At 38.5% G+C, this 27715-nt stretch overlaps 1 protein-coding gene across 1 annotated transcript; it reads right to left on the reverse strand.

Moving 5' to 3' along the window:
• Nucleotides 1-1156: 1156 nt before the first annotated feature.
• Nucleotides 1157-5042, reverse strand: LOC107298919 (histone H2A.Z). Its single transcript, XM_015828279.1, has 5 exons — nucleotides 4864-5042; nucleotides 4243-4320; nucleotides 3961-4074; nucleotides 2705-2834; nucleotides 1157-2595 (listed from the first exon to the last, which is right to left on the reverse strand). Exons 1-5 carry the CDS (start codon nucleotides 4864-4866, stop codon nucleotides 2534-2536), a joined length of 387 nt encoding a protein of 128 aa, XP_015683765.1. The 5' UTR covers nucleotides 4867-5042; the 3' UTR covers nucleotides 1157-2533.
• Between the last annotated feature and the right edge of the window lie 22673 nt (nucleotides 5043-27715).

Consider the following 27715-nt stretch of genomic DNA (forward strand, 5'->3'; position numbering starts at 1 on the left):
CAAACGTCGGCGCCCGAGACCCCGAAGAGTCTCTAGGCCGACAAATAGCAGAGCCGCTTCTGCTCCTCTCGCTTCCGGGAAGTTCTGCAGCCGGTAGCGGAGCTGCCTCTGCGCACGCGCCGGGACTGCCTGGATTAAAATGCCGGTTCTGCGCGCTGCTCGGTCGGTTTCACGCAGAGCCGGTGGCGGGCAGCGCGAGAGCGGCCACGAAGTCACAGCCCACCAGTCAGGCCTGCTCCGTTTGACAGGCCTCTAGGGGTTTTAAACAAATCTACTTGGTTCAACGGTTCAATTTCTATTCAGTCTTTGCTTATTTGTTACTCTCGGTAGATTAAAAGGCTGTCATTTTTACAATTCATTTTGCTCTGGGGCAGTGGTTCTCAACCTGTGGGTCGGGACCCCATTTGGGGTCGATCGACCATTTCACGGGGGTCGCCAAGCAAGTCTGTCCGCCTTTTTTCCCCCTTTTCCGGCGGGTGCCTTACCTCCCTTGGGCTGGGCCGTCTCTGCCACTTGCCAGCTATGCCTTGGCCGGCGCAGGGGGCAGAACCACACGTGTGGCGCTCCCGGGCAGGGAAAGTCCTCGACTTACGACTGGTTGGGTAGTCCTCGACTTATGACCGGTTTAGTCCTCAACTTACGACCGCTTTAGTCCTCGACTTACGATCGGTTGCGGCATTAAAAAGGTTTGAGAACCACTGCTCTGGGGTATTTGCAAGCTGCCTTGAATTTGGTTTTACTACGGTAGCAGTATTAAGATGGTACTACTACCCAAACTTTATTTTTCAGCTCCCTATAAGTACCTCCAAAACTATTCCAGATGCTTGAAACAAGATAGCAGCTTTGACAGTAAAAAGCAATTTTTCTAACACCTCAAGCAGTTTATTAATTCATGTTTCAGGAATCATAGTCCACTTCATCAAATTAGTAAATATTAAGGGCCATTTGACTAACTCCCATCACACACAGACAGAATTAAGATGGCTGATATGTACCCTTTACTATTTCTTGGCAAGGCAGTTGGCATTAACAAGCCATGTTTAGAACTACAAGACATATGGCTCACTTCATGCAACTCAGTACTTTCCTACATTACAGTATTGCTGAAATCAAAGTCGCTTGCTTCTTTATCAAGTAAGCATCACAATTAAAAGTATTTTTCAGTAACTTTATTTGCACATTATAGATTCCCACTAGACCAGGTAAGTAAAGTAATACCTGTTTATTTTTCCAACTTATTAACTGGGGGTTAATAACAACCATCATGGTTAAAAATATTTTAGCAACAACTAAATCTAAACTAATTGATATTCTATAGAAATACTTAAGATTTATGATTTGGTTTTAATTTAATAAACTTAGAATGTACATTTTTCTGTAAACAAATTATAAAACTATTATGACATAAAGGGTTGACAAGGCAGAAATACAGTAATTCAAGTAATATAGCCCCTCTTCCCAGGAAACTCAGGACACAAGTAACGAAACGCCAGTTTTTTGAAATTATACAACATTCTAAGGCATGTATTTTTAGGTGAGTGAAGGGAGGAGTCTTATACCAAGTATATCCATTAAGTACAATTGGAGATTTCAATTTTAGCATATTAGTTTGGGAACTGGATGGACTCATCTAAACAATGCTTATTTCAACTGGTAGCTGAAGCAACACAGCTACAAGTACTGAAGATTAGTTTTAAACATTAGAACAAGGCACAGCATGGGCAGTACCCAGGTCAGATGTGGCATGCAAGTCACAATGCTTAGCTTTACACATTAAACCGAAATCATAAAAGTCATATGGCTTAATGCGATTCCTTTGGCAGTGATTGGTCTTGGAACAGTTTTGCTAGGGTTTTAATCTGTATGTGCTAGCATAGTGCATGCACATTAGTACTCAGTAAGATCAGCAGTTTCCGTGAAATGGGGACCAAATAGTTAAAACAATATAAATACATAGCTTACTCTCTAAAGTACTTTTCAAGAATTTGACCTAACTAATCATACACATTTTCAGCAACTTAAAAATGGTTCAAACATACTGCCTTAAAGCAATCCATTCATTTCACTCCTTTACCAGATTTAAAGTTCTGTACAAAGACAAACAATGCTGTTTTTGTTTCTCTTTTGGAACTTTTTGTTCTTAACTACAAGTGATCGACATCAAAGCTTTATAATTCAAGTTTTTTATAATTTCATTTAATTAGCAATGCTGATGTCCAAATCTGTTTTAAATTTCATAGTATAATTGAATACTCAAATGCATTAAAAATTACAGATTAGCAACAATGTCAAGAATCCCATTAAAATCCAACATATCTAAAACAGTCAAGAACCACTACAGACAATAGCTTCTCTGAAGCCATGTAACACTTAAATAAGATTAAGACTTCAATGTAGAATTTTGGTTAGAAAGCTTGATGGGCTCCATCTTCAAGATTAAAGAAAGGCAAAATTGTATTTCACAGATGAAGTCCACTGGAAATCCACTAACAGTGGACAACAAAGCTTTTTGAAAGTTCTAATATGTAATCCTTTACACAGTTTTTTGTTGACCTTTTTTTCCAATGAGAGATTTATGAATATGTGGAATTACACCTGAAAGAAAAAAGGAAGATTTTTTTTATCAATCAAGTGACAGCACAGAATTATTAGGTTAAAGCATCACCAACTAGAGATGCCACAAAATAGTAAAATCAGCACATACCTCCACCAGCAATTGTTGCTTTGATTAATGAATCCAGTTCTTCATCACCTCTTATTGCAAGCTGCAAATGACGAGGAGTAATTCTCTTTACCTTCAAATCTTTAGATGCATTCCCTGCCAGCTCAAGAACCTATAGAGATAAAAATAAGACAAACTGTTAACTGCAAAGCATCCCATTTAAAATGCCAAACAACCATGTCTTCATTGAGGATTCAATGACCTACAGGTTCCCACAAATGATGTCTGACAATCCATCCTCCTGGAACATATCAGAAATGCTGGAAAGGAGTTTGGAGAATGGCACATTCTCCGAGCTATGTAATGCCATAAGGCAATCGGCCTACAGCACAGCATTATAAGAATGTGAGAACATCCTATGCAACAGTGATTTTCAGGTAGCGCATGCCGCATTGAAAAATATGTTTGGGGTGTTTTGTTCTATGTGCGTACACACACACACACAAACCACAGCTGCTTTGCTTTGGACAACAGTGATTTGGGGTAGTGAAGAATGGAAAAAGCCAATGTTAGTGACTGCAGAAAGAAACAAGTTCAGGAACAGATGGATCAGAAAATATGCTGCAGTGGGAATGGTTGAGGACAGTAGAGCTGCCATCTTTTTTTTTTTAATCTAAAGCTTTGAATAACATCTAAGGTTTTGGTTCTGCAGACTGTGGCTGATCTTGAACAATTTGGCAGAAATCCAAAGTGTTAAGATTCTAGATTTGAAATAAACATTTCATGCACACCCTATAGTTAAGTTCTTTTGCGTTGGTCAAAAGTGATAGTGTTAGCCAACATAATTATATACAAGATCATAATCTAGAGAGCTTGCTCTATCTCTATTTCAATTTGTTTGTAAATTGGTAGACAAATTACTTCTGCCTAAGTTTTTAATAGCCAACATCAACAGTTTATGCTCAGTTATTGCTCCATACTTTGGAAGGCCACATACTATATTGTGTTTTTCAGTCCCCTTTTGCATTTCAACTTGGATTTTTTTTCCCCAACTGATTTTCTTCCTTTATAAGCTCAAGATATATCAGCTATGCTAAGAGAAAAATGCTTAGGGACTTTTGAAACAATATTTGTTTTTATTTGCATCCATTTGTTTGTATGCTACTCTAGGATAACTATAGCCTGTCTTTTGGATCAGAAAAAGAAATCTAATAAATACAGCTATTGTAAAGATAAAATACAATTACATCCTATAAGTCCTATAATGTAAAATGCTTTTACCCTAACCAAGCTCTCACCTCAGCTGTGAGGTACTCTAAGATAGCAGCACTATACACAGCAGCTGTAGCACCCACACGTCCATGACTTGTTGTCCTTGATTTCAGGTGCCGGTGAATACGACCAACAGGAAACTGCACACAAAGAAAAGAATTCGACACCTAAATACTGGTTTCAAATCTGTGTTTTGTTTAAAAACAAATCACGAACTAGTTAAAACTCTTAAAAGATTAAGAAATATTTTAATATTTAATGCTCCTTTCCAGGAAACGCAAAATGTATCGACTTTGTAAAAGACCCACCTGTAAACCGGCTCTTTGTGAACGAGATACCGTCTTGGTTTTCGTCTTTCCGGAGTCCTTCCCAGCTTTTCCTCCAGCCTAAAGCCATTTTGGGGGGGGGGGCGAGGAAAGGAAATCACTTACACACGTAAATCGTTAGTTCCTGCTAACACCAAATATTCTTTCCCCCTTCGCCGCTGCAGAGGGGAGAAAAGGAACTCTTTCCAGCACTAACCGGCGTTGCAAAGGCGCAAAAAACGAATCGCGGCTGTTCCGCAGAATTTAAATCCAGAGCCTCGGAAGCGCGGGAGACCAGACATGCGCGTTGAGCAGAATCGCGTTCCCCACCCTCTGCTGAAATATCCGCCGCGCACGCGCTTACCACCGTTCCTAGACAGTATGGGCGCATGCGCCTCAGGAACTATAAAACGCTCGACCACCGCAGTAGCGGGTGGGTATGACCGCGCCCGTTTTTGCCCCTCTCCCCCATTTTTTCAAACCTGAATTCTGTGGGGGAGTATGATACCTACACTCCCACAACGACTGTAACGTTTCTTGAGGGAGAAGAATCCGCGAGCTCAGCCGGGTGCCCCCGCCCCGCGCTTCCCAAGTCTTCCTTTTTTAGCCATATGGCTACCTTACCATTTTAAATGAGGTCTGTCCACCCGCGGGAGGAGAAACGAAGAGAATCCGTCTAGGCCAATCAAAGAGGACTACTCGGTATTTCGATTGTTACCGCTGCTATTTTGCGACGGCGCCAGTTCAAAACTGCACCCTCTCCCGCCTTCTACCAGCCCTTTATACCCGTCTGTAACGTCTCAACATCCGGGAATCCTGCTCGCAAGCCCAGCCAATCGTCACAAAGGGGCGATTCGTCTTGCGCTCCCCGTCGACCAATAGGAAGTGAAACCAAAAAAAAAAAAACAACCCCACGGACTGTTAACTGTTCGGAGAAACTCGTGCGGAATCGCTGCTTGTGAGCTCCGCCTCTTTTCCAGTCGCTCGCTGCTAGTTCTCTCATCCAGGGTGGATGAGCAGCGTGGCAAGGCGACTTGGTTTTACCCGGGCCTCGAATAACAATTGGAAGGGACCTTGGGGGGGAGGGGTCAAGTAATCCAGCCGCTTGCTCAAGCCAGGAGACCATTCCAGACAAATGTGTCCGTCTTTGAAAACCTCCGGTGATGGGACACCCACAACTTCTGGAGGGAAGCCATTCACTGTCGGGAAATTTCTCCTTAGTTCTAGTAGTTGGATCTCTCCTTGATAAGGTTACATCCGGTACTTCTTGCCCTATCTTTTAAGGTTAATTGCAGTGTGGGAAGCATTCCTCCTTTGTTTTTTATCTATCTATCTATCTATCTATCTATCTATCTATCTATCTATCTATCTATCTATCTATCTATCTATCTATCATCTAAAAATGTAAATGTTTGTTTGTTCAAAATCTTACATCTCCGAAAGTTCTTCACCGATTGCTTTGAAATTTTGACACAACTTTGTATTTGAATACGCGCGTGTTTTTATATACCTACTATTATATAGATGTCACACCTGTGACAGGTAAAAACAAAAAATATTGTATACCCACAAGCATTGTGAAATTAAACATTACAAATGTGTGCTTTCTCTTTTCTTTCTTTTCCATTTAACCAGACTGAGCCACAGCAACACGTGGCCGGGTACAGCTAGTAAATACATAAATTATAACATATGTTTAAAAAACATAAAACAATGCAAGTCTACAGAAAAACCATCCTTACTAACAAGGTAACAATGCAAGTCTACAGAAAAACCATCCTTACTAACAAGGTGCTCCACTACCAAAGCAACAATCCAACCTCCCACTAGAGAAGATGGGGAAGGACTTTATTTAAGCGAGCCCAAACTCACTGCAGCAACCCAGAATAGCAGAAAAAGGAAATGGAGCATCTATACAAAACATTCCAATAAAATGGATCCCACACAACTTCATCAAAAAGTCCCTGACGGCTCAACCCAATACAGCACAACCAACACATGCCCTAAAAAGAATTACACTGCCCTACATCAAGAATATCTCAGAAACCGCAAATAAGACTACTACAACCACATGGAATCAGTGTAGCATATAAGCCAACTTAAAGCCCTTCAAAACATCCTAAGTAAACCCAAAGACCCAGCAATCCCAGAAGAAAAAACAGGACTCATCTAGAACTGCAACAACCACTATTTAGGAGAAACAGGTAGAAGACAGGCAGAATGCATCCATGAACACCAACTGGCAGTCAAAAGCATGAAGAAAATTCTTTAATTCCAAAACATAGACAAATTTAACCATAGTTTCAATTGGGAAAATGTGACAATCCTAGACCAGGCCAAATCCAAAAATGCTAGCAAATTTCTAGAAGCCCAGCACTCTTAACAAATCAATCAACAGACACATAGACAGTAACAACATATATACATTATTCAAAAGGTAATCAACCAGCCGAAAAGAAAAAAAGACTCCAGCACCTCCCCACCAGTAATCAGCACTCAGATCAGCATAGATTAACTCCAAGGTCATCTTCAGAAGAACAATCAAGTAAGCAAGAAACTGCAACAGAGTTAGTAAACAGCCCAACCAAAGAATCCCTAAGACTGCCTCCACCTACCCAGACAGGCAAGACACCAGAATATAAACCAACAGCAAACAGCACTCCTTACTAGCACTGATGATGTTACCTAGTTAGGGTAATGAAAGGTCTGCAAAGAAACAAACAAGTTCAGAGAACACAAAGGAACCCCCCTCAAAACATAAATTGGATACTTTTACTCCCTTTCTTTTCTCTCATTGTAAAACTCCTTCACCATTGAAGAAGACACAATTTTAAATATTTCTGCTGGGGATGTAAAAACTGAATTTTGTGAACATAAAATTGCATTTGTAAAATAACATTCACACTTAAAAAAAAACAAAATTGAAAAAAAAAATCACATTGAAAATACACCCAGTCGTTTTAAAATACGTTTATCAACCTTCAATTTTTTAATTAATGCTGTAAACATTGCGTCCTTTAAAATTTGCATGACGTACACACGGGTGTCAAACTCACCACGTCTCGCGATGTATTGCGACTGCATTGCCGGCAATGGGGTGGGTCGGCTTCGGTATGAAACTGGCCAGCGGGCCAGCAGTTTGACACCCCTGCCCTACAAGATTTAAAATTAAATTGGGTTGGGTCATTTATGAATCAGTATGTCCTGGGAAACCCATCATATATGCTTACAGAATAGTGGTGAACAACAGGGAGAGGTATGGGTATGCTAGTCCAGGTTTCAGCTTTTTTGCTCAGAAGATAAATACATCAGGAGCTGAGTTTGTGTGACATACACTAGCCAGTAGCCATTTTGCATGTTTGCACAAATCCAATCCATGTGCATTAATTAGTTGCTGTATGTTAATTGCTGCACGCTCAATGTAGTGCAGTAAAAATAGATTGGAGGTGATTAATTTAGAGCCTCTCTTAAAAATATATTGGGCATTCAAATAACTAATCATAGTCATTAACTTTAGCCTTTCTTTTGAAAAGGAAACTTTATTATACTTGTTATTTGTTAGTTCCATCCTTCAGGAATTCAACATAATATATATTGCACTCCCTGTTTCCATTTTTTTGCCACAAGAACAAAACTGAAATACCTTTAGCTGAAAGAGTGTGACTGAACCACAGTCATCCAGTGTGCTTCCATGACAAATGATAGACATGAACCTGGGGGTCTCCCTACAACACTGTTTCTTAGCACTGCTTTGTGTAAGGAAGGTTATGCCTCAGTTGTAGATTAATATACTTTGTGTATAGAAAGATTCGGGCACGGCATGTGGCATTTTCAGATAGAATCCAAAATGTCTCCTGGACAGCTGTGGCCAGTCGGAGCTTATCTATTTAACAGTGTATTTTATTCTGCCTAATGTGCACTGGACCTCATTTCTCATTCTAGCCAGTTACACTCTCAATATAGTTTGAAGGCACTTGATTGAGAAGATTGGTCTTTGAATATGGCAATTTCCCACCATCTCTCTAAACTTCTGATAAAAGCAAATAAATCTAAATAATAAGCACAGCTAAGTGTATAAGGAAATATATCATTGTCTCAACAGGGGCAGCATCTGGCTGACTTTGTCTGGGCCTGGAATCTAAGCAGAGTCAGACATGGCAGGAGACCACTAGAAAATATCAGGGCTGTAAGATATCCCAAAGGAGAACAATGACAAGCCATCTTTTCTTTGGTACCAAGAAAAGTACAAGTATGTTCAGTTATAATCCAGTAAATTGGGAAGGAAGGTGCTAATGTGAGAAAAGGAAACCAACTAGCTCATGGGTTAGGGTGGTTAAGATAATAAACTGAGGTAGTAAAGTTAATAAAATGAAGCAAAGGAAGAGACCAATTTGCCCAACCATCATAGAGGGAAGGACAGGTAGTAAATAAAGAAGTACCACTATTGTTTGAAGAAGAAAGGACAAAGAGGGACAGGAAATCATAGTGTTTAAAGTGGACCTGTAAGCTATATAAACGACCTACCATTTTGTTGGATGCAGAGACAAGAGATAGCTGTTCAATATTTCTGTCTTAAGATCTCCAGTAATGAAATCTCACAAGCAACAAGAAACTTAACACTTACACCAACAGCACCATCACAGGCCCCAATAATCACATCCAAGATTAAAGATGCCTTCACATATTCTTCCTTTAATGTAATATATGCCATTGTTTGCCAGCAATCTGGACTCTAATAAGACTATTAGGACAGACGTTCTCAAAAGAATTAACAGACACAAATTTGACCTCAAGATTAAAAAAAAAGGACAAAATAATATCAAAGCATTATGACTTCCAGGATGTTCCATTACTGATTTCAAATAAGCAAATAATAAGTTTTACCAGCACAATCAAAGGAGAGGTTGCCTAATTTAAATACATCAAAAGGTTTTAGACACTTGTTTAAACAATGAGTGTTTAATACATTAAAGTTGTTAAATTTCATTCCAGTTCACAAAAGTGTAAGCTTTTCAATAAGATTTATTGGTCTGAAGAATACTAGTCTAATGTTTGGCCACCCACTAGGTAATTGATTCAGTTATTGAACTGTTCCTATCAAGAAGTTATATTATTCAACTGGAAGTGAAATATAGTGCAAGAATATATAAGAGCAATATTTTAAACGTTGGTCTTGCAGATATTTTAATTTTTTCATGCTTGTTTGTAAAATAGCAGTGTATTAACTGAAAAAATAAATATTTGGCTGCCAAATACTTACAATACTTATTGGTGCTTGAACTGATTTTAATTTATTTTATAATTGTTCACTGCTCAGAGTCACTTGTCTTAGATGGCCGGCTATAGAAATTGAATATATAAGTAAAAAATAAAAATAAAAAATAAAAATAAAAAATAAAAAGTGGATATCTATGGTCTTAAATATCCTCTAGTGCTTCCCTAAAATGTTCAAGACTCTGAAAGTAATAACTAATGCTTAGATTTCACTATTAATTTGGTGTAGCAATGCAATTAGAACGATTGTGCAATACTGTGCACATTCATGCTTATTATAACTTTAATGGAATGGTTATTATTCTACTTCTAATTCAAGCCAAAGGAAAGCTTGCATTTATCTTGATGGAAAACTGTACATTTCTTTAAAATAGTTCACATCTTTTTTTTATTGATATCTAATTCATTTTGACTTATAACTACCATTTAATTGATTGCCTGGTATTTACTACGAAATCAGAGTAAAGCTGAAAAATGTCTCACAGAAACATTTTTGCTTTAATAAATGGGGATGTTAGAAGATTGCTGAAAACAAAATTATCTCCCTTGTTGGACAGAACAGTTTGATTATGCCCATCATTTTGCATTTATCTCAAGCAAGTATCCCCTGACAAATTTCCCAGAATCCAGAAAGTTTTGTTTCCCAGGGGAAAAAAAGTATAGGAATCTTGCTTGCTGGAAAGAGAGACATGATGAATCTGGTGTTTCTTTTGTGTCCACCTTGATGACCGCTATATTTTATTTTTCTTGCTGGCTATAAATCAGAGCAAGAAGTGTTGCTAAGAAAAGAGCTGGGATTGGGTGTGAAGTCTGAATGGGAGCTACAGGAGGAGGATGAGACAGGCTGTGCTTCACTGGAGTAAAAAGCTGGCTAATAATAAGCATGCAAGAGCACGGAGGAGCATGAAATCAGTAACGGTACAGCGGAAGCAGACAACAGGGAGCCAGGCAGGTCCTCGAGGGATCAATGAAGTTAATCTTCCCCACAGGGTTAAGGAACCTTCACCTTCTACGTGGAGCAAATGGGAGGTGAGTGACCGTTGTTGAGATTTGGGATTGTGATGCATATTTTAGGAGAATCTCTTTGTCCAAAGGCACCTGAAACTTTACATTTTTGTTCCGTTTATTATTAACTGGATTCCATTTAGAGAGATGGGGGAATGGGGACAAGAGAGCCTACTAGTCTGAGTTTTAAGTTTAAAGAATGACTCAAAAACAAGAGTGCTTGTTTTCTTGAATACTGAAGTTTTGTCACATAATTTGGGACACTGTTTTTAAAGTGTTGTCATTTTTATTGGGATTAGGGCCTTAGATTTAGAAGAAATCCAGGCTTCTATTGACTTCTAAGATGGCCATATTTGACACTGAGGGGCCTGAAATGTTCAGGATAGAATCAATGAACCTGATTAAGCTGTACCTTCTTTTAGCATTTTTTATTCCTTACGGAACTTTCAATTTTCAATCATTTCCCCTGAAAGTCAGCATTCATGGCATAATAATAAGGACTTTAATTATACTCCATTCATATTTGTAATTTTGACTAGAATTTTCTTTCATAATTGTCAATTCTAGTCTTATCTACCTTATCTATCTGCCCATCTGTCTACCTGGTAAATAGACTGACAGACTTTCCATTAGAAAAGGACATGTTTATAACTCTGTATGCTGTAAATATTGGGTCAGATTGCCAATTATTAGCTAGCATCCCTAATACGGTAGTCAGACACATTTCTCAAACCTGTCACTCTACATGGGCTTGGATTAAAGTTCTTATCACCCAAGCCAACCACCTGGTATTTGTGTTGGCTGAGGAGGATAGAAGCCAGTGCCCAGCACGCCCAGAGAATACGAAATAGAGAAAACTGATGAAGCTAACCCAGACCCAAGTCCTAGTTCAGGTCTGTTCGTAATTCAGGTCTGTTCATAAGTATAAGACATTGCTTTATACTAAATCTGTCCATTGATTTCTTTAGTCCATCTATAGAACCAAGCTCTCCACTGGTTTGTCAGATTAAGTTCAAATAATTAAATAAAAAGTATTCACAAAAATTGCAAAAATCTTATGAGCTCTTGGCTTTTTTCATGAAGTTTCAAAGCCTTTCAAGAACAAGAAAATGGAAAATCTTGCGATTTGGGAATCTTACAAGATTTTGGATATATTTTTGGGGTGGGGTTGAGGCTAAGCTATTGCAGAAGATTAATTGATGGTGCCTAGGTCAGAAAAGATGCTGACTCCTGATCTCCATGTCAACTAGAATTAATATTCTAGGATTTTCCTACAAGAAGCTTTCTCAGTCTTCTTTAGAGATGTTATAGCTTTGATGCAGAAAGACCAATGCTCATGGAACTCTGCCCCTTACTTTTCAGTTGAATGCCTTCAGATATCTTATCCTAGGTCACTCTGGCAATGCTGTACCTATAATGCTACTAAAATCCAAGAAAAGTTGAAAATGAAGTATAGATCACACATGAGCTGCCTAGAAGAAGCATTTCATTTATTTTACAAATGCAGTATAAATATCTCTTTTCATGTAAGATGAGGGAGAGTTTTAAAGACCTGGCTGTTCTCCCAGGCTTATGACTTGGGTAGTTGGAGCTCATTGTAGGATGTATGTATATTATCGGCTAGATTTACCATCCTGTACATTGTTTTTTTATGTAGATTGCATACAATTGTTTATTTTTATTTTATGAACCATCCAGAGTCAATTGGAATCAGGCAGTGTCCACATCAAACAAGCAAACAAACAGAAAATATATTACATTCAATCTAGGGATAGTTTGAATGTAAATATCTCAAAAAACTTTCTGGAGGGATCGAAAAGTCACAGAAGAAACACTACAACATATTTTAAAGCATAGAAAAACTCTATTCAACATGGCATCTATTCCCTAGGACAGTGTTTTCTGTTACAAGAGCTCATTACTGATAACCATGCACAAGGTGATTAAAAGACACAATTTGTCAAGCTTAAAAAGACAGCTGGATTTTATTTGGCCAGAGGCTGTCAAGTAGGTATTTGAACCATTGTGGAAGGTGGAGATTTTCTAGCTGTGATATTGTTTGGCTTCAGATAAATTGCCAGCCGCTGCCTGTGAATATGTGATAAACTAACCTATCAACAATCTGTACAAAAGAAGTGTGAATGGCCCATTCTTTTATTACATGGGGAAAACAGATCACAGTTACAAAACTATTCATCTATTCCTCCATTTGTCCTCTCATGCAGGGATACTTAAAAAAAACCTTGTTTCATAAAAGAAGAAATAAAACCAAATCTATAATAGTTTTCAAAATGCTGGTTCTGGATTTGAGAAACCGATTTTTTTCAGAGATCTTCCAACCAGAATCCTTTCAGCTCCTATACAATTCACTTTAAACAAATCTTTATCTAGCATGGCCACCATAAGGGACAGTTTCCTGGAGTATCCAATGAGAGACAGAAAAAAAAAACCAGCATCTAATTTTGGATACCAAGTAAAATATTACTACTTCTATGGAAAAAACAGCAACCATACAGATATACAGAAATAGGTAATATCTCACAGATACAAATATACCTTTAAAGGACACTACGATATTAGGCTCAGTGTATCTCTTTTTAACCTGTAAAAAAGAGGTTCCTCAGATTATATACAACAGGCTGGACAATCTCATTAAAGGTGCAATTGACTTCTAAAATATGGCACATATTTCTATTCTTTTCCCTCCCTTGCAAAATGACTACAGCAATTCCTGTCACTGCAAAAGACTCGTTGAGCTGTTTTAGGCTATTCGTGCTGCTTAATCCCTCCTGGTTATCCCCATTCTGGCCTATCTAAATCCACCCTGCTTCATTTCTCCTGCTCTGACCTCCACCAGCCAATTAGTGGCCTAAATAAACTTGCCTGCCCTTCTCTCTTCCCACATTGACCAAACTGTCAACAGATATTTCTGAGTTTTTTGAACACCCCTCTTCCCTTATTAGCTGCAGGGAATCGAATTTTAGCTGCTTTCCCCCTTTCTGTCTCTTGGTTTAATGGTTTGTCTCTTATTCCTTTTGTGTTCTTACGCTCCCCCTTTCAAGACTGTTTCCTTGAATTTTTGCTGGTTACTGTTCTTCAGTAACTTACTGTACTTGTTATTTTCCATGCACATCTGCGTCTCGCACCCAGAGGCTCAAAGCTTTCAATATCTTTCCTAACTCTGAATTTAATTTTTCCCTCTGTACTCTGTGGGACCAGTTCTGGTTTAAAGCTGTTTAACAATACGTTTCTTAATCCTTTGCTTAATTTAGGGTCCTATTTACTTACTTTATTTCCTTTGATTTCTTCCAATTAGAAACTTCTGCAACACCCTTGCCAGTTTGCACCAGAGTTCAGTTCCTTTGTCTATTTTTCAACCGGTCTGTAACAATATTGGCTGCTTTAAGATCTCAAACCAGTATGGGAAGCTATAATGCATGAGTCTGGGTCTTGTCAATCCCAGCCAGTATGGCCAAAAATCAGAGACAATAAAAAAAATCTGTAATTCATTATGATGAAGGCATCTATCCCTGATTCAAAGGAATCACTGCAGTTGCTCTCCTGTACAGTAATAAAATCAGGAAGCCTAATTTTGCTGTGTTCATGCGCAAGGAAATAGTAGTCCTGGATAAATAATTAATTTCATTTTGTATCAAAAGGTACATTCTGGGTTGGTACACCGGGACCCTGAATAAATATTATAAACCAATTTATCTTCATATTTAATGCATTGGGCCTAGAGATATGGTTGCTCAGGAGTGCATTCTCAGTTCCTCAGGAGCAGTTGAGAGGAACTTTATTGTGGCAATACTTGAAGGTGGTCATTTATGCCTTACTTAAAAATAATAATAATAAAATTAGAAACAGCTTGATGTGGTGGTAAAGACAGCAAGGTAGAAACTGGGAGATGTTGAGTTCTGATCCTGTCTTAGCTACAAGGCTCTCTGGGTGACTTTGGGCCAGTTACCCTGAAGAAGGCAATGGCAAATCACTTCCAAAAATCTTCCAAAGAAAACTGCAGGGACTTATCCAGGAATCAGTTCTGGTTCAAAAGTACACACACACATCCCACATAGACTTTTCACAAAGTCTGAGCATCTGTGGGCACATATTTAGAAATGCTGTATTTTCACCCGAAATATAATGCATCTCACCTTAGTTTAGAAGCAGCCTGTGACAGGTGATCTGGGTGCAAATGCAACTTACCGAATGTTGAGCCACTTCAAGTCCTTGAGATGGATTACTCACTCCAGAAAAGAGGTCCATTGGCCTCTCCCCTCTAGTGATATATGTATGCTTTTCCAGAAAAAGGAGGAAGAGAAGTGAGAATATATCACAGAAATGAGAACAAAAATCTATAGAGAGCGTCAGGCTACTTCAATTTATTTTCCTTTTTTTTTTTATAGCTGACGGCTATTGGTGGCTCCATTTTCCTGCTGCTTTATATTGTGCTGTGTTATGAAAATTTCCATTTCCATGTGGCTCATATGTATGCTCATCTTGGATATCCCAATGCCCAGCACATTGTGGGACAGAGATACTTGAAAGGTAATATCTGACTTGAGGAGTCACCAGTCCTTAACCCAGGTTTTCAGTCTTTGAATTTGTGAAAATGATATCCATGAAAGATCTTTGTTTCTTTACAGTATATAGAGCTTGGCATGATAGAAATGTAAATTATTTTCACGTCTAAATACATTCTGGAAAATTGGAATTTGAAGTTCAGTCATTACCCTAATTTGTGATTACTGATTTTCATGTAGGTTTATGATTTATGTACATTGGCTGTTTTCACATATTATGCTGAAATATAAATATTGAAAAGGAGACATAGTTGTGAGGTTCAGGGACCAGTAGGTGTATCTCAATTTCTCCTATCTGTATTTTATATACATAGAAAATGGTGAATAGCATTTTAACACATTTGTCAATATTATTGACTGTCTTAAAAGAAAATCATGGTTCCTGAAACTCATGGCAACTGTTCAATTAGACATGATTTATAAATTTTCCAAACACAGCATTATATGGGAGATGAATATGCACTTTCTATCATGTATGGGGAAATTTCAAACAAAGACTAAATGCAACTCATTAGACTCGTTTGGTTTACAGGGCTTTGAGCTAAGAACTACTGCTTCAAGTTGCTTCAAGTTACAGTTCTTTAAATGGAGGTACCAGAAACTCAGTCTGGATCATTTTGCATGCAAAGCATGTAGACTAAACTATGGCATTTAGAACAATTGTGCATGCCATTTCGTGAACTACAAGATTTTAACATAGTTCAAGGATATCAGAGATATTGCAGTTCTGCTATCTAAAGTAGATACTGAAGATCATGAGACAAAGCTGGACGGTGTCTACTGCATAAGGTTACCAAAATAACTTGCTCTACAGAAATCACTGCAAGCTGAGTACTGTATTATCATTGACAACTACTGTGGTCCATAAAACAAACTGTCACTTTTCTTGCAGAAATGGATGTCAACATTTTGCATCTTAAATTTTCACCAATCACTTTATCAAAGAATCTGGCTCCTGTGCAGTAAAACCTGCATAGTTTCCAAGAACACATTGCCCACAAGCCTGTATTCCACCTAGACAACCTCTGACTTATATATTTGGTACACATGTTGTATTAGTTGAGAGCTGCTAGTTCATAAAACAGGAGCAAGAAACAACATCAGATTATTCTATTGTTTCTGACTTTATCTCTTTGCTAGGAATTGGTGTAGAAAAGAATGAAGAGAAGGCCATGCAGTGGTTCAAGTAAGTGAATAGGGTAAATTTGATTTGCAATCTAATATTGCATTTTTGCCTCAATTTTTACACCTCTCCTATATGTTTATTAGAACAGATCTTGAAGAATAAACAAATGGTTCCAAAGTACTTTGCATCCAGAATTCTTGTTCAATTTTGACAGCACTTAGGGATAGACACCTTGAGAGAGAATTGGAGGGTCTCCAATTTAACATTTATTCCGTTACCATTTGAGAGCAGTTTAGAACTATTTAACTTACCATTGAATAGCTCCAATAGGAAGATGAGTTGCAAAGAAAGACCTAACACCTTTCCTTTCACAGTCTTGTATAGACAATATAATTTTAGTGCAGCAATAACGTTGTGTCAGATGTGTTCCTTCTTTTGTTTTGAAAAGCGTGAGGGTCTGTGATGTAGAGGTTGGATAGGCAGTGTCATTTCATTGGCTGAACATCTTTAACATTCTTCAGGTATCACTTTCCCTTGAGCCGGAGCTGCAAAATTCTTTTTGCATTGATGATCACATTTTCCCTCTGAAAATGGGGGAATCTACTGCAAAAAGTGGAGATGGGGCCAGGAACAAAGTAAAATATGACTGGATTTAATTTAAATGTATATTAATTAAACTTAAATGGAAGGAATTAAATACAGTTAAAATTACTGCTCCATATGTATTTAATACTTTTTTCATCTTAAATATTATGTTAGAGCATCAACTTTTGTTGGATTGTTTTAAGAGCTGTACTGTATGCTCTAGGGAGAGGAGATACAAATGGCCCTGGACCATAGATTGTGCAACTCTGCATTATGGGTTAAAAACTGCATGCCAGGACTATAGGATTACGATATTGCCTCTATTACTGTCCTCCATTATTCTTGACTATCCAGTGAGTAGGAGCATGAAGAGAAATACAAAGAAATCCCACTTCTTAGAAATGGGGTTTAGATTGCCTATCTGCCTTCTCCTTTTAGACAAGCAGCTGAGAAAGGCCACCCCCATTCCTCTTTTAATTTGGCTGTTGGCAAACTGAAGAATATGACAACTGGGCTTGAAGACAGGTATGTCTACTGCTTTCTGCTCTGGTGGGAGTTCTGCTCTGAGAAACTAGTAGCCAGAATGATATAGCATCAAAAACAAGAATGGGGAACTGGTTTTCCTCTCATTGGAGGAGGAATTTCTAGGATGAAATCTGTGCCAAGAGTAGATGAGGCCAAAGCGAGAGCAGAATACAGGTAGTCCTCCACTTACGACCACATCTGAGCCCAAAATTTAAATTGCTAAGTGAGAAATTCGTTAATTTTAATTTTGTCCCATTTTGCAACTTTTCTTGCCACATTTGTTAAGTGAATCGCTGCAGTTGTTAAATTAGTAACACGGTTGTTAAGTGAATCTGTTTTCCCCATTGACTTTGCTTGTCAAGAAGGTTGCAAAAAGTGATCACATGACCCTGGGACTCAACCGTCATAAATGTGAGTCAGTTGTCAAGCATCCAAATATAAATCACATGACTATGGGGATGCTGCAACAGTCATAAATGTGAAAAACGGTCATAAGAAAAACTTTATTTAATGCTGTTGTAACTTCAGTCACTAAACAAACTGTTGTAAGTCGAGGACTACCTGTATTCAAAGGACAGGAAGACATTTTGTTTTTAGGTCCCTCCTTCTCCTTCTCTTCATGCTGACATTTTTTTTCTCTCCTTCAACTGCGAGTGACCAGCAAGTGACCAGGAAAGGGACAGATCAAGCACCATCTCATTGGGCATGTGAATCATTCTTAGTGGCCAGCAAGCACTGGGTTATTTCCACTGCTTTGTGGAAATAATGCTTGCTGGGAGACAGAGAAGTGCCATATGCTCAGTCTTTTCAAATGCAAAAAAAAAAAAAAAAGTTCTGGAGGCAAGTGCATTCCTGTGAATGCTGAGTTTGCTGAGGGCCAGAAATTTTTGCCTTCTTCCATCAATACTTTTGTCACGGTGATGTTCACTGTTTTTGCCAGAAATCTACTAATTTCTTAAAAAAAGCATTAAAACAGATTATGGGCCAAAGGTTGCCCATTTCTCTTGTGGAGCGGTGAGGCTGGGACTTCTATTCTGCATAGAGGGCATGGAAAACTCAGAATGATTTGATACTTCTAAAATAGCAAGCCTTGGTTTGACATGGGTTTATACAACATTCAGTGTATAAATAAATCTCATGCAAAAGAGAAATATTTTTTAAAAAACATATATAGCTTTGGATGACTCAGACCACCACAGTACTGCTTTTCTCTGAATGTCAAGTGATACTTCTCAAAATATAGTAATTCAGTAGATAATGGAGACACAGGAAAGAGACTGCTCAATAAGAGAATAGAAATGGAATAGAACAAAGATGGATTCTAGTATTAGAAATAATAAAGAAGCTACGTCAGGACAGAATTCCTCATACTCTGCCTTTCTCTATACAACTAATTTAATCTCTTCCAGGGATGTAGAAAAACTCCTAAATGTTGCTGCTGGTCATGGGGTCCAAGAAGCTCAAAATCTTCTGGACAACATCAGGAATAGACAGCTACCTTGAAGACAAAAATTAGTTAGGGACATAGTTTCAAGTGAATTTGCTTGTTCTTGTTCCCTCAATATATTACTTGCGGAAACTTTTATTTGATATTACTTGGCATAGATTACTATATAGTACAAGAAGAAACAAAATTATTAAATATCCAGCTGTATCTCCATTTAAGTTATTTAATGTACTAAACATTGGTATTAAAATAAGATCAGTGAACTAGTTTAGGACTGAAGACTAATGTTTGAACAATGCAGTTTATTAAGCATTTCAATAATTGAATGTGCCAGAAGTAAACATGATATATCTTTACCATGCAATCCATAATGGACATTGCCTTTATTTAGCATCCACCATTGCTTAACCATCATACTATCACAATGCACATTTTAGGAGACACTAATTTACATTGAACAGAAGCTGCCTCTATCTTTGTAATACAGTACCTTCATTTTTATGTTTCCAAGGGAGTAATGATGTTGTATAGCTGGCATAATTCTTGGCTGTAAATGTTTGTAAGTTTTGTGGGTAATATTAAATGCTTATTTCATGCAACCTTTTGGTCTGTGCTGTGTACTGCATTTGCTATGACTGTTCAATAAACCTATTTATTGTACATGAGTCATTTTACAAGACGACCTAGGTTAGTTATTGCTACAATCAGATTTGGAATCTAAAGAAGGACGTAAAGCGATGGAGAAGATAGAAGTGGAGGCTGCAGCACCCTTTCTTTCCTCCCTGTGACCAGGATCAAGCCCAACTCCTCTTGTTGCTAATCCTATCAGACCCAAATTGATGTTCCCTACTCCCAAACAACACCCACTGCAACCCCATTACATCAGATAACAGAAGTTTCCTCACCAGCTCATATTAAACCCAAAGGCAACCCTAATAAGGGATTTTAAGCATAATGAGGTGAGAAGCCCCAATATTCCATTCTCAACCAGGGATACATCTCTGATTATCTCAATGTTCCATCTCTCCATCATCTCTCCAATGGACTTTGCAGCTATGCTATTCTCCTGAAAGGTCCATTTTACCCAATAATAGAAATAACCCTGGATAAACTGATAATAACCTGCCTAGCTTCTTCCAAAGTTGCCAGCAAATCAGAACCCTGGAACTTATCATCTTGAAGACCTCAACTTCTAGAAAAAGCTTTGCTTTTCCAAGCTTTGGAGATCCACTTTCCTGTGAAATGGGAACCCAATGATCTTTGCAATAAACATGCTCCTTCTGAGTGTTTTGCTTTGTGCTTCTAAATATTCCATGACACTAGGAGCAAAATGTAGGATCGCAGAATTGATTCTGTGATTCTGTGAGACATATGCTAGATTACAGCTCTAAATAACAGCTTTTTCTCAAGATTAAAAAGCAGACTAAGTTACATTGGAACTTGAGATAATTCCTTTTCACTAGTCTATATTATTTGGATGCCCAACCATAGGGCCATTTTAGAAACCATAAAAATATTCAAGTGAGAAGGAGTTTTGTTTATGTATAGGAAAACAGCTAAGCAATTTAGTGTTTGACTGTTGGCCTTGCAGGAGAAGCCAGATAGGAAACATGACCAGATGAGTTAATTCTACTTAATTATAAAGCTACGTTGATAAAGTCTTGCAAGTTTGAAAATATATTCACCCTGTGCCTCTTTTACATCTTGAGAGACTAGAGAGGGTCCCTTCTGAGCCTCTTGTCCCACCCACTATCCAGTTGTGGGCGATGCTGTCTCTTTGCTGATCATTCCCTTGGCAACGTCTCTTGGCCTGGTCTCCCAAGGTCACTCCAATATACTATTATAGAGTATCACAAAATCCCTATAGTTGATTTAATTGTGACAGTACAGTAAATGAAGTGGAATTGAAGCTCCTGAAGTAATTTGCTCAGGTTCCCATAAGATGCAGGTGTAGTCCTTGCTGAATGAATGACCATTTGAAGCTATGATGGTGCTGAACAAAGAGTAGTTACGATTGGTTCTTGAAGTTACCGCTGTTGCAGCACCTCCACAGTCATATGATCAAAATGTGAAAGCTTCACAACCTGTCTACAATTTATGACCCCAGCCTATCCTTCATTCCCCCCACCTGCCTATATCCACCCTCCCCCCGCCTAAAGAGCCATGGTGGCACAGTGGTTAGAATGCAGTATTGCAGGCTAATTCTGCCCACTGCCAGGAGTTCGATCCTGACCGGCTCAAAGTTGACTCAGCCTTCCATCCTTCTGAGGTCGGTAAAATGAAGACCCAGATTGTTGGGGGAAATAGGCTGATTCTGTAAACCACCTAGAGAAGGCTGTAAGGTGGTATATAAGTCTAAGTGCTATTGCTATTGCTATCTCTGTCCTTTTAGCCACCCTATGCTCCTGCCAACACCAGCTGACCTTTGCTGTCTTCCTTCCACTGAGACACACCCGGCTGAGGCAGCTGCTGACCATTTGCAAAGCCTCCCTGAGGTGTTGCAGAAATGTTGTGAGGCCTCACAAAGGGCCAGCAGTTGCCTCAGCTGGCTGGGCCTCAGTAGCAAAAGGAAGAAGGTGATGAATATCAGTGGGAGTGGTAGCAGCAGAGTGCAAGGTGCCCAAAAGGGCAGAGATGGGAGCAGAGAGGCAGATGGGGAGAAGTGAAGTGGAGGCAATTGCAGCAGGGCCAAAGAAGTCCGAGGTCCTTGCTTAACAATGGCATGATCCTCACCTAATGACTAGAATTGCCAGCACTACCATCACTAAATAGTGTGGTCACACAATTCTTTGCCACTTCACTTAGTGACAGAATTTCTGGTCCCAGTTAGGGTTGTCCAGCAAGGACTACCTGTACAGCCCTCTTGGCTTAGGCACAAAAACGGCCAATATCTTATTCTTTAATATGTCTACAGGTAGATATCAGAGTCCTGCTTGATTAGACCAAAGGCCAGCATATTCCTGGTGGCCAGAATCTGAGGGAGGAAAAGAGGAAAAAGATTGTTTTGTTCTTGAAAAAATATGACCTGCTTTAATGGTAAAAACTGTCAGAAGCAAACAAGCTAACAAAATTAACATGAATTAAAAACCAGAAAACAATTCTATGCCACTATGTTACGCTGTTAGAAAACACACAGTTATACTTAAAAGAAGGAAAGAAGGAACTGTGAATTCTTGCTTTCAACCCTGGTGATCTGTTGGAAATTATTTGAGCCTAAGAAAAGTATTATTCCCTATTACTGATTGAGGGCCATGGCATTTCCTTTAATGGACACTAGGCGTCTCCAGCACACTGTCTGAACAATTTGTAGAAACTAATTCTTGTTATAGGACAGAACTGGATGTACACATGCAATACAATACAGCCTTTACATTTTGGTTCTGCTGAAAGTAAAGATACAATTAACATAAATTAATGCTCATCCAACACTTTAAGATGTAGACTGTTCTCTCAGAAAAAAATATAATTTGTAGAGATTTTTTTCTGTGCTGATATATCCTAACAGTATGATTATTTGACATGGATGGATATTTTAATTTTCCAAAATTCTACAGACCAATATTATGTTAGAGTCATTAGGTTTTGATGAATGTGGTTGACACTTGCCTACTTGTATCCTATTGTAGTGGTAAGCGTGACTATTTAGCAATAATCACATGTTTAGAATATCTCGAAAATATATAATTGCTTTGACTGTATTTCCATACAGTTTATTTTCCTTTATAGATTAAAAATGAATGAACTCATTTTTCTTACATGCTGGCTGGGGAATTCTGGGAGTTGAAGTCCAGCCGTCTTATAGTTGTCAAGGTTGAGAATCACTGTATATTGATTTAAGCCCTTTCCACTGTATATTAAAGTGCTATCTGCCTTTCCTTCAGTTGGCACAAGCATTGCGGCTATAACATTTTCTGTCTCCACTGTCTGCCCTGCTCTTATTATTTCTTTTCTGGGTTCCGGGGAAAAATGATGTCCTGATTTGTGAGTGTGCCACTCATTACAGGTAAAGTGACTGATAAATCTCCTTGGGATTTATTGCCCTTTCAGCTTTAGCCAGCAGAGAAAAAAAATCTACCAATCTGGGCACTGTAGCAGGGGTGAGTTTGACTTCAGCAGTCAGCAGTCTATTTGCCCATCTTTCCCACATATTAAAACAAAACAAAAGGTGAAATAATTATATGAAAAGACATCAAGGCAGAAATAGTCCCAAAGAGGAAAAGGCTGCCATGATTACAGAACTAATTAGGTCCAAAGAGGGTAGAAGTGAAACTGAGTAGCTTGTTGAGTAGCTCTAACTGACAAATGCAGAAATGCTATTAAATAAGCATCAATACATCCTTACTTTGTCTCCAGATGAAATATTGGTGGTTTTATTTATTCTTAACTTAGAGAGAAGTTGGGATATAACAAAATAACACACTTGGAAGGGACCTTGGAGGTCTTCTAGTCCAACCCCCTGCTCAGGCAGGAAACCCTATTCCATTTGAAACAAATGGTTGTCCAATCTCTTCCAGTGTTGGAGCATCCACAATGAGTTCTGGAGGCAACTCATTCCACTGATTAAGTGTTCTAATTGTCAGGAAATTTCTCCTTAACTGTAGGTTGGTTCTCTTCTTGATTAGTTTCCATCCATTGCTTCTTGTCCTGCTTTGGAAAATAGGTTGAAATAAGTTGAAAATAGGTAGAAAAGGGAAGTGTCAGGAGAAGGGCTATGAAAGAAACATAGGATGGCAAATGCTGAGAGAATAACAAATATGGTGGATTCTTGCTAGGAATCAGAAAAGAGAGTGTGTGCTACCGTAGTACTTTCCAACATTCCTAAAACACAGCTTCTTCCCATGTGATTTTCCAATGCAATCAGCAACAATTAATTTAACAAAAACTAATAATTCTCATTGGCAATGTGACTTGAAGTTTGGCTCCTATTGTTTTGGTCTCCTCTGCTCTTGGTCACTGGACCTATTGACCAATCTGGGGACTAGGCCAGGGGATGTGGCGGGGGATCCAATCGGAGAGACCACAGTGATAAACCCTTCACTCACTGAAGTCTTTAGTTTAATCAGTTAATAACCATCATATAAAAACATTCACATATGATCTGTGATCCCTTTATGAGCATTAGGGTCGTGCTTCTTAATAGTTCAAACCAAAATGTATCATAGTAGACTTCTTTTGAGACAATTAGAGAGTGACTTTTCCTATTCTCCTACTTTAGATTCCTAAACCATGTCCCATTCATAGCCCAAGCCTATATGTAAGTCTACTCAGGAATAACCTCTGTTGCGTTCACTGGGGCTTTATTCCTAGAAAAGTTGCATTAGGCTTGTAGCTTCCATCTCCTCATCCTGACAGCATCTTGGCTTTGAAAAATATAATGATATCAAGTCTAAGTCTGGAAAAATCCTATTTCAATTAGATTAATCTCCTGGGTTTTCTGCTTAGGTCAGTTAAAATGAGTTCAATAACTCTGGAGGAATAGACTTATGACTCTTTCAGGATTTGGTGATTGCCTTTCCTGTCCATGCAGGGTTACTGAGTAGAACAATTATAAGTGCATTGTACTGGATTTGCCCCAGAGAGTTAAGTAATACAGAAACCAATTCTTGGCTGAATTACTAGTACCAATCAGTAAGTGATGCCATTAATTTAAGTAGAAATTAGAAATAAATATGAATCCAAAATACTTCAGAGGAAGATATAATATTCTTCATTTGTTGGGCTATTTTGGGAAATGGGATGTGTTATTCCAGAATTGCACTACTCCAAAAGGTCTCCATTTCGAAATGGAAGTATTTCAGAATAACACTGAAACCAAGTAAATTTCTTTTGATATCAGCTGATAGTTGGACTTCTTTGAATACAATCAGAGCTAATTGGACAGATGACTAAATCTGCCATTGTGTCTATCTGTCAAAACTCTGTCCCCCTTCACCCAGTGGTGGGATTCAGCCAGTTCGCACCAGTTCGGCAGAACCGATAGCTAATTTTTTGTTGCCCAGGCACAGAATGGACTTCTGGAAGTGGCATCCATACAGAGAACCGGTTGTTCACATATTTGAATCCCACCACTGCCTTCACCCTATCCCCACCGTATGTTAAGCCGATGTTTTCCACTTTGGCTGATGTCTTTGGGAGCAGGGGAAGAGAAATAAAGCTGGGGAAAATCCGCCAATTATTTTTCTTAATGTGATTTTTACACTATAAATAAAGAAAGCAATATTTGCTGCCATTGTAACTGAGAGAGGATGAGCATCACCAAAACAGAGGAACAATACATTTTACGCAGGAGTAGCATTCTGGTGGTTTAAGGACTACTTGATAGGATTTTAACTTTGCCGCGAGAAAGTGCCCATAGAGGTTTTATTTTTAATCACTTCCCTTTACATATTGCAGCTTATATTTTCTAACATCTCCAAAAAAATTTCTCCCTGGAAATGAGAGAGCTGTCCTTGAAAAGAGAACTTAACACAGCATCTTAAACACCATTTCAGAAGACAAGTGTGTCACTGGTAATATATGATTCTAAAGGAGCCAAGTGTTCACCACATTCTCCCAAAACTCTAATTCTAATCTTTGTACTTAGAAAAATGAATCCCTGCAACTGTTATGTGAAAAACACTTTCCTGTGCCTGTTTTAACAAACAACAGCTTCCTACTTCTGTCTTTTGTGGCCTTCTTAATACTATGGAAATTTTTCATAATCCAGTGTTAAGATGTATATCAATTATTCATCCTCTCTGTATATGTTTATAGGAAAAAAATCTTGTCCTTGTCCTTGATCTCGTCATTTTAGCTTGATACAGTATACAATGTTCTATGAGCATATGCTGCCCTTCCAAAAGATATAGTTTTATTTGTGTGTTCAAATACAAGGTTGTCTGGGAGGATCTGACCACAAAAGACTACAGTGCTGAACTTTCTCTACAGCAAGTGGCCCAAATATTAACTATACTGCATCTTTGGACATTATATAACACAGGATAACTTTGTACTGCCTGAGCTTTTTTACTGTGAAAAAGGTGACCTGAAAAAAAAATCTAGTTTGACTGCCAGGTATAAGATCCATCTGTAGCGACCCTTCATGCACACGTATACCCAGTGTCTTGCTCTTGCTTCATGATAGTATATTTGAAGACTATAGTTCTACATTTCTTCAAAATGCAATAAAAAAATAAATCACAGCTGGTAACAATCAGACCTATTCAGAAATGTAGTAAAAGCACTTTAGAGCCTGGACCTAATGTACTTATGAGTTTAGACCAGTGCTTCTCAACCCTGGCAACTTTAAGTTGGATGAACTTTAATTCCCAGAATTCCTCTAGCAGCCATGTTGGGGAATTCTCCCTGTTGGCTGGGGAATTCTGAAAGTTGAAATCCACCCATCTTAAAGTTGCTGAGATTGAGAAATAGTGGTTTAGATGCTACTATGCATTATTTCACTTATTTTACCTTAGAACCTGGAACAATGTGGACTATAAAAAATTATGTGGAGAGTGTGTGGGCAAGGCACAACACTTATTGGAATCTCTTAAACTAACTCATTTCTTTCCCTAGGATCATATGCAAGTTACTTTAAGGTATCCTCAACAGGCTGTATATGAATGCTCCAACACATCCCAAAACTCATTTTGATCTTTGCACTTCAATGATTTGGAGTGAAGGATTGTTTAAATTGCAATATACCCTTCAATATGTGATAAGACAAACCTGCTGTTATGGGAACCTCAGCTACTTGTACTGCTACATGACAGCAAGGAATTCTGTCTCCAGATTCTTCACAGGTGGCATTGAAGCCCAGAATACTAAAATTCCATCTGAAAGAGCAGTTGAGAACTGTCTTTAATGTGAGCCAATTGGATAATTGATATGACCCTTCTCCAGTTCAATACTGATCTTAATTTTCCTTCTTTTGCTGCTGAATTGTGCAATGTCTCGTTTCAAAAGCTCTGTGTGGCACAGGAAATGACAAAAGATTGTAAGAGAAGCAACAGCATGGTCTAATTTTTCTAGCATTACTTTTAAAAACTGTACCTTGCAGGGCTGCAGATTTTGTGAGAAAAAGCAAAAGTGAAATATAATTTTGTCCACTTTGAGAAGAAAGTCATCCAGGGCCTTCATATGGATCTACATATTTATGCATTTCAACTCTAGATAAAGGTAAAGATGTCTCCACAAGTTTTACTTTGCTAGTCATGACCAACTTTACGGGATGATGCTCACCTCCATTTCCTAAACCAAAAAGCCAGCATTGTCCGGAGACGTTTCCATGGTTATGTAGCCAGCATGATATCACAACGCAACACACAATGTACGATGAAACATGGAACGCTGTTATCTTCCCATAGGCTTATGTGCAATACCTATTCATCTACTTGCATTTGCATGCTTTTGAACTGCTGGGTTGGCAGGAGTTGGGACAAGTGATATTAGCTCACTCTGTCTGTTTCAACTCTGCCAGAAAAATATTCTGTATGTGCCACTACTGGTTTATGATAAACTGAGGCTTTGGTGGATGGGTTGTATTGTACCTGGAAGCAATGCTGTTTTCTCATTCCTTGGAATTAAATGCAATTAGATTTCCATAGCTCCTGCATTCAGTCCTGATTCCATCTCAAGAACATCATGAAGCTACAAATATACGGATGGGCAAATGAAGTTGGAGACGGAGCGTAGATACATAAAGGAAAAGCCCCAATTATATTGCTGTCAAAAGCCAACAGCTCTTCAAATCAGCCTTTAGGCTGGATGGGAAGCCAGATCAGCAGTATAAGCAGGACAGGCTTTCCCCATTTCGTTGATAGGATTTATTCATCCTGAAGCTTAGGCAACAGCTTAAAAAAATTAGTACTTTATAAGTGGATCATGAAAGCACAAGTGCAAGCTGCATTCCCAATGAGGCCAAGATAAGTTGAAGGCAATGTAATTCATTCA

Source organism: Protobothrops mucrosquamatus, unplaced genomic scaffold, assembly GCF_001527695.2.
Source record: "Protobothrops mucrosquamatus isolate PMUCROS unplaced genomic scaffold, P.Mucros_1.0 scaffold_224, whole genome shotgun sequence".
Taxonomy (NCBI): Eukaryota; Metazoa; Chordata; class Lepidosauria; order Squamata; family Viperidae; genus Protobothrops; species Protobothrops mucrosquamatus.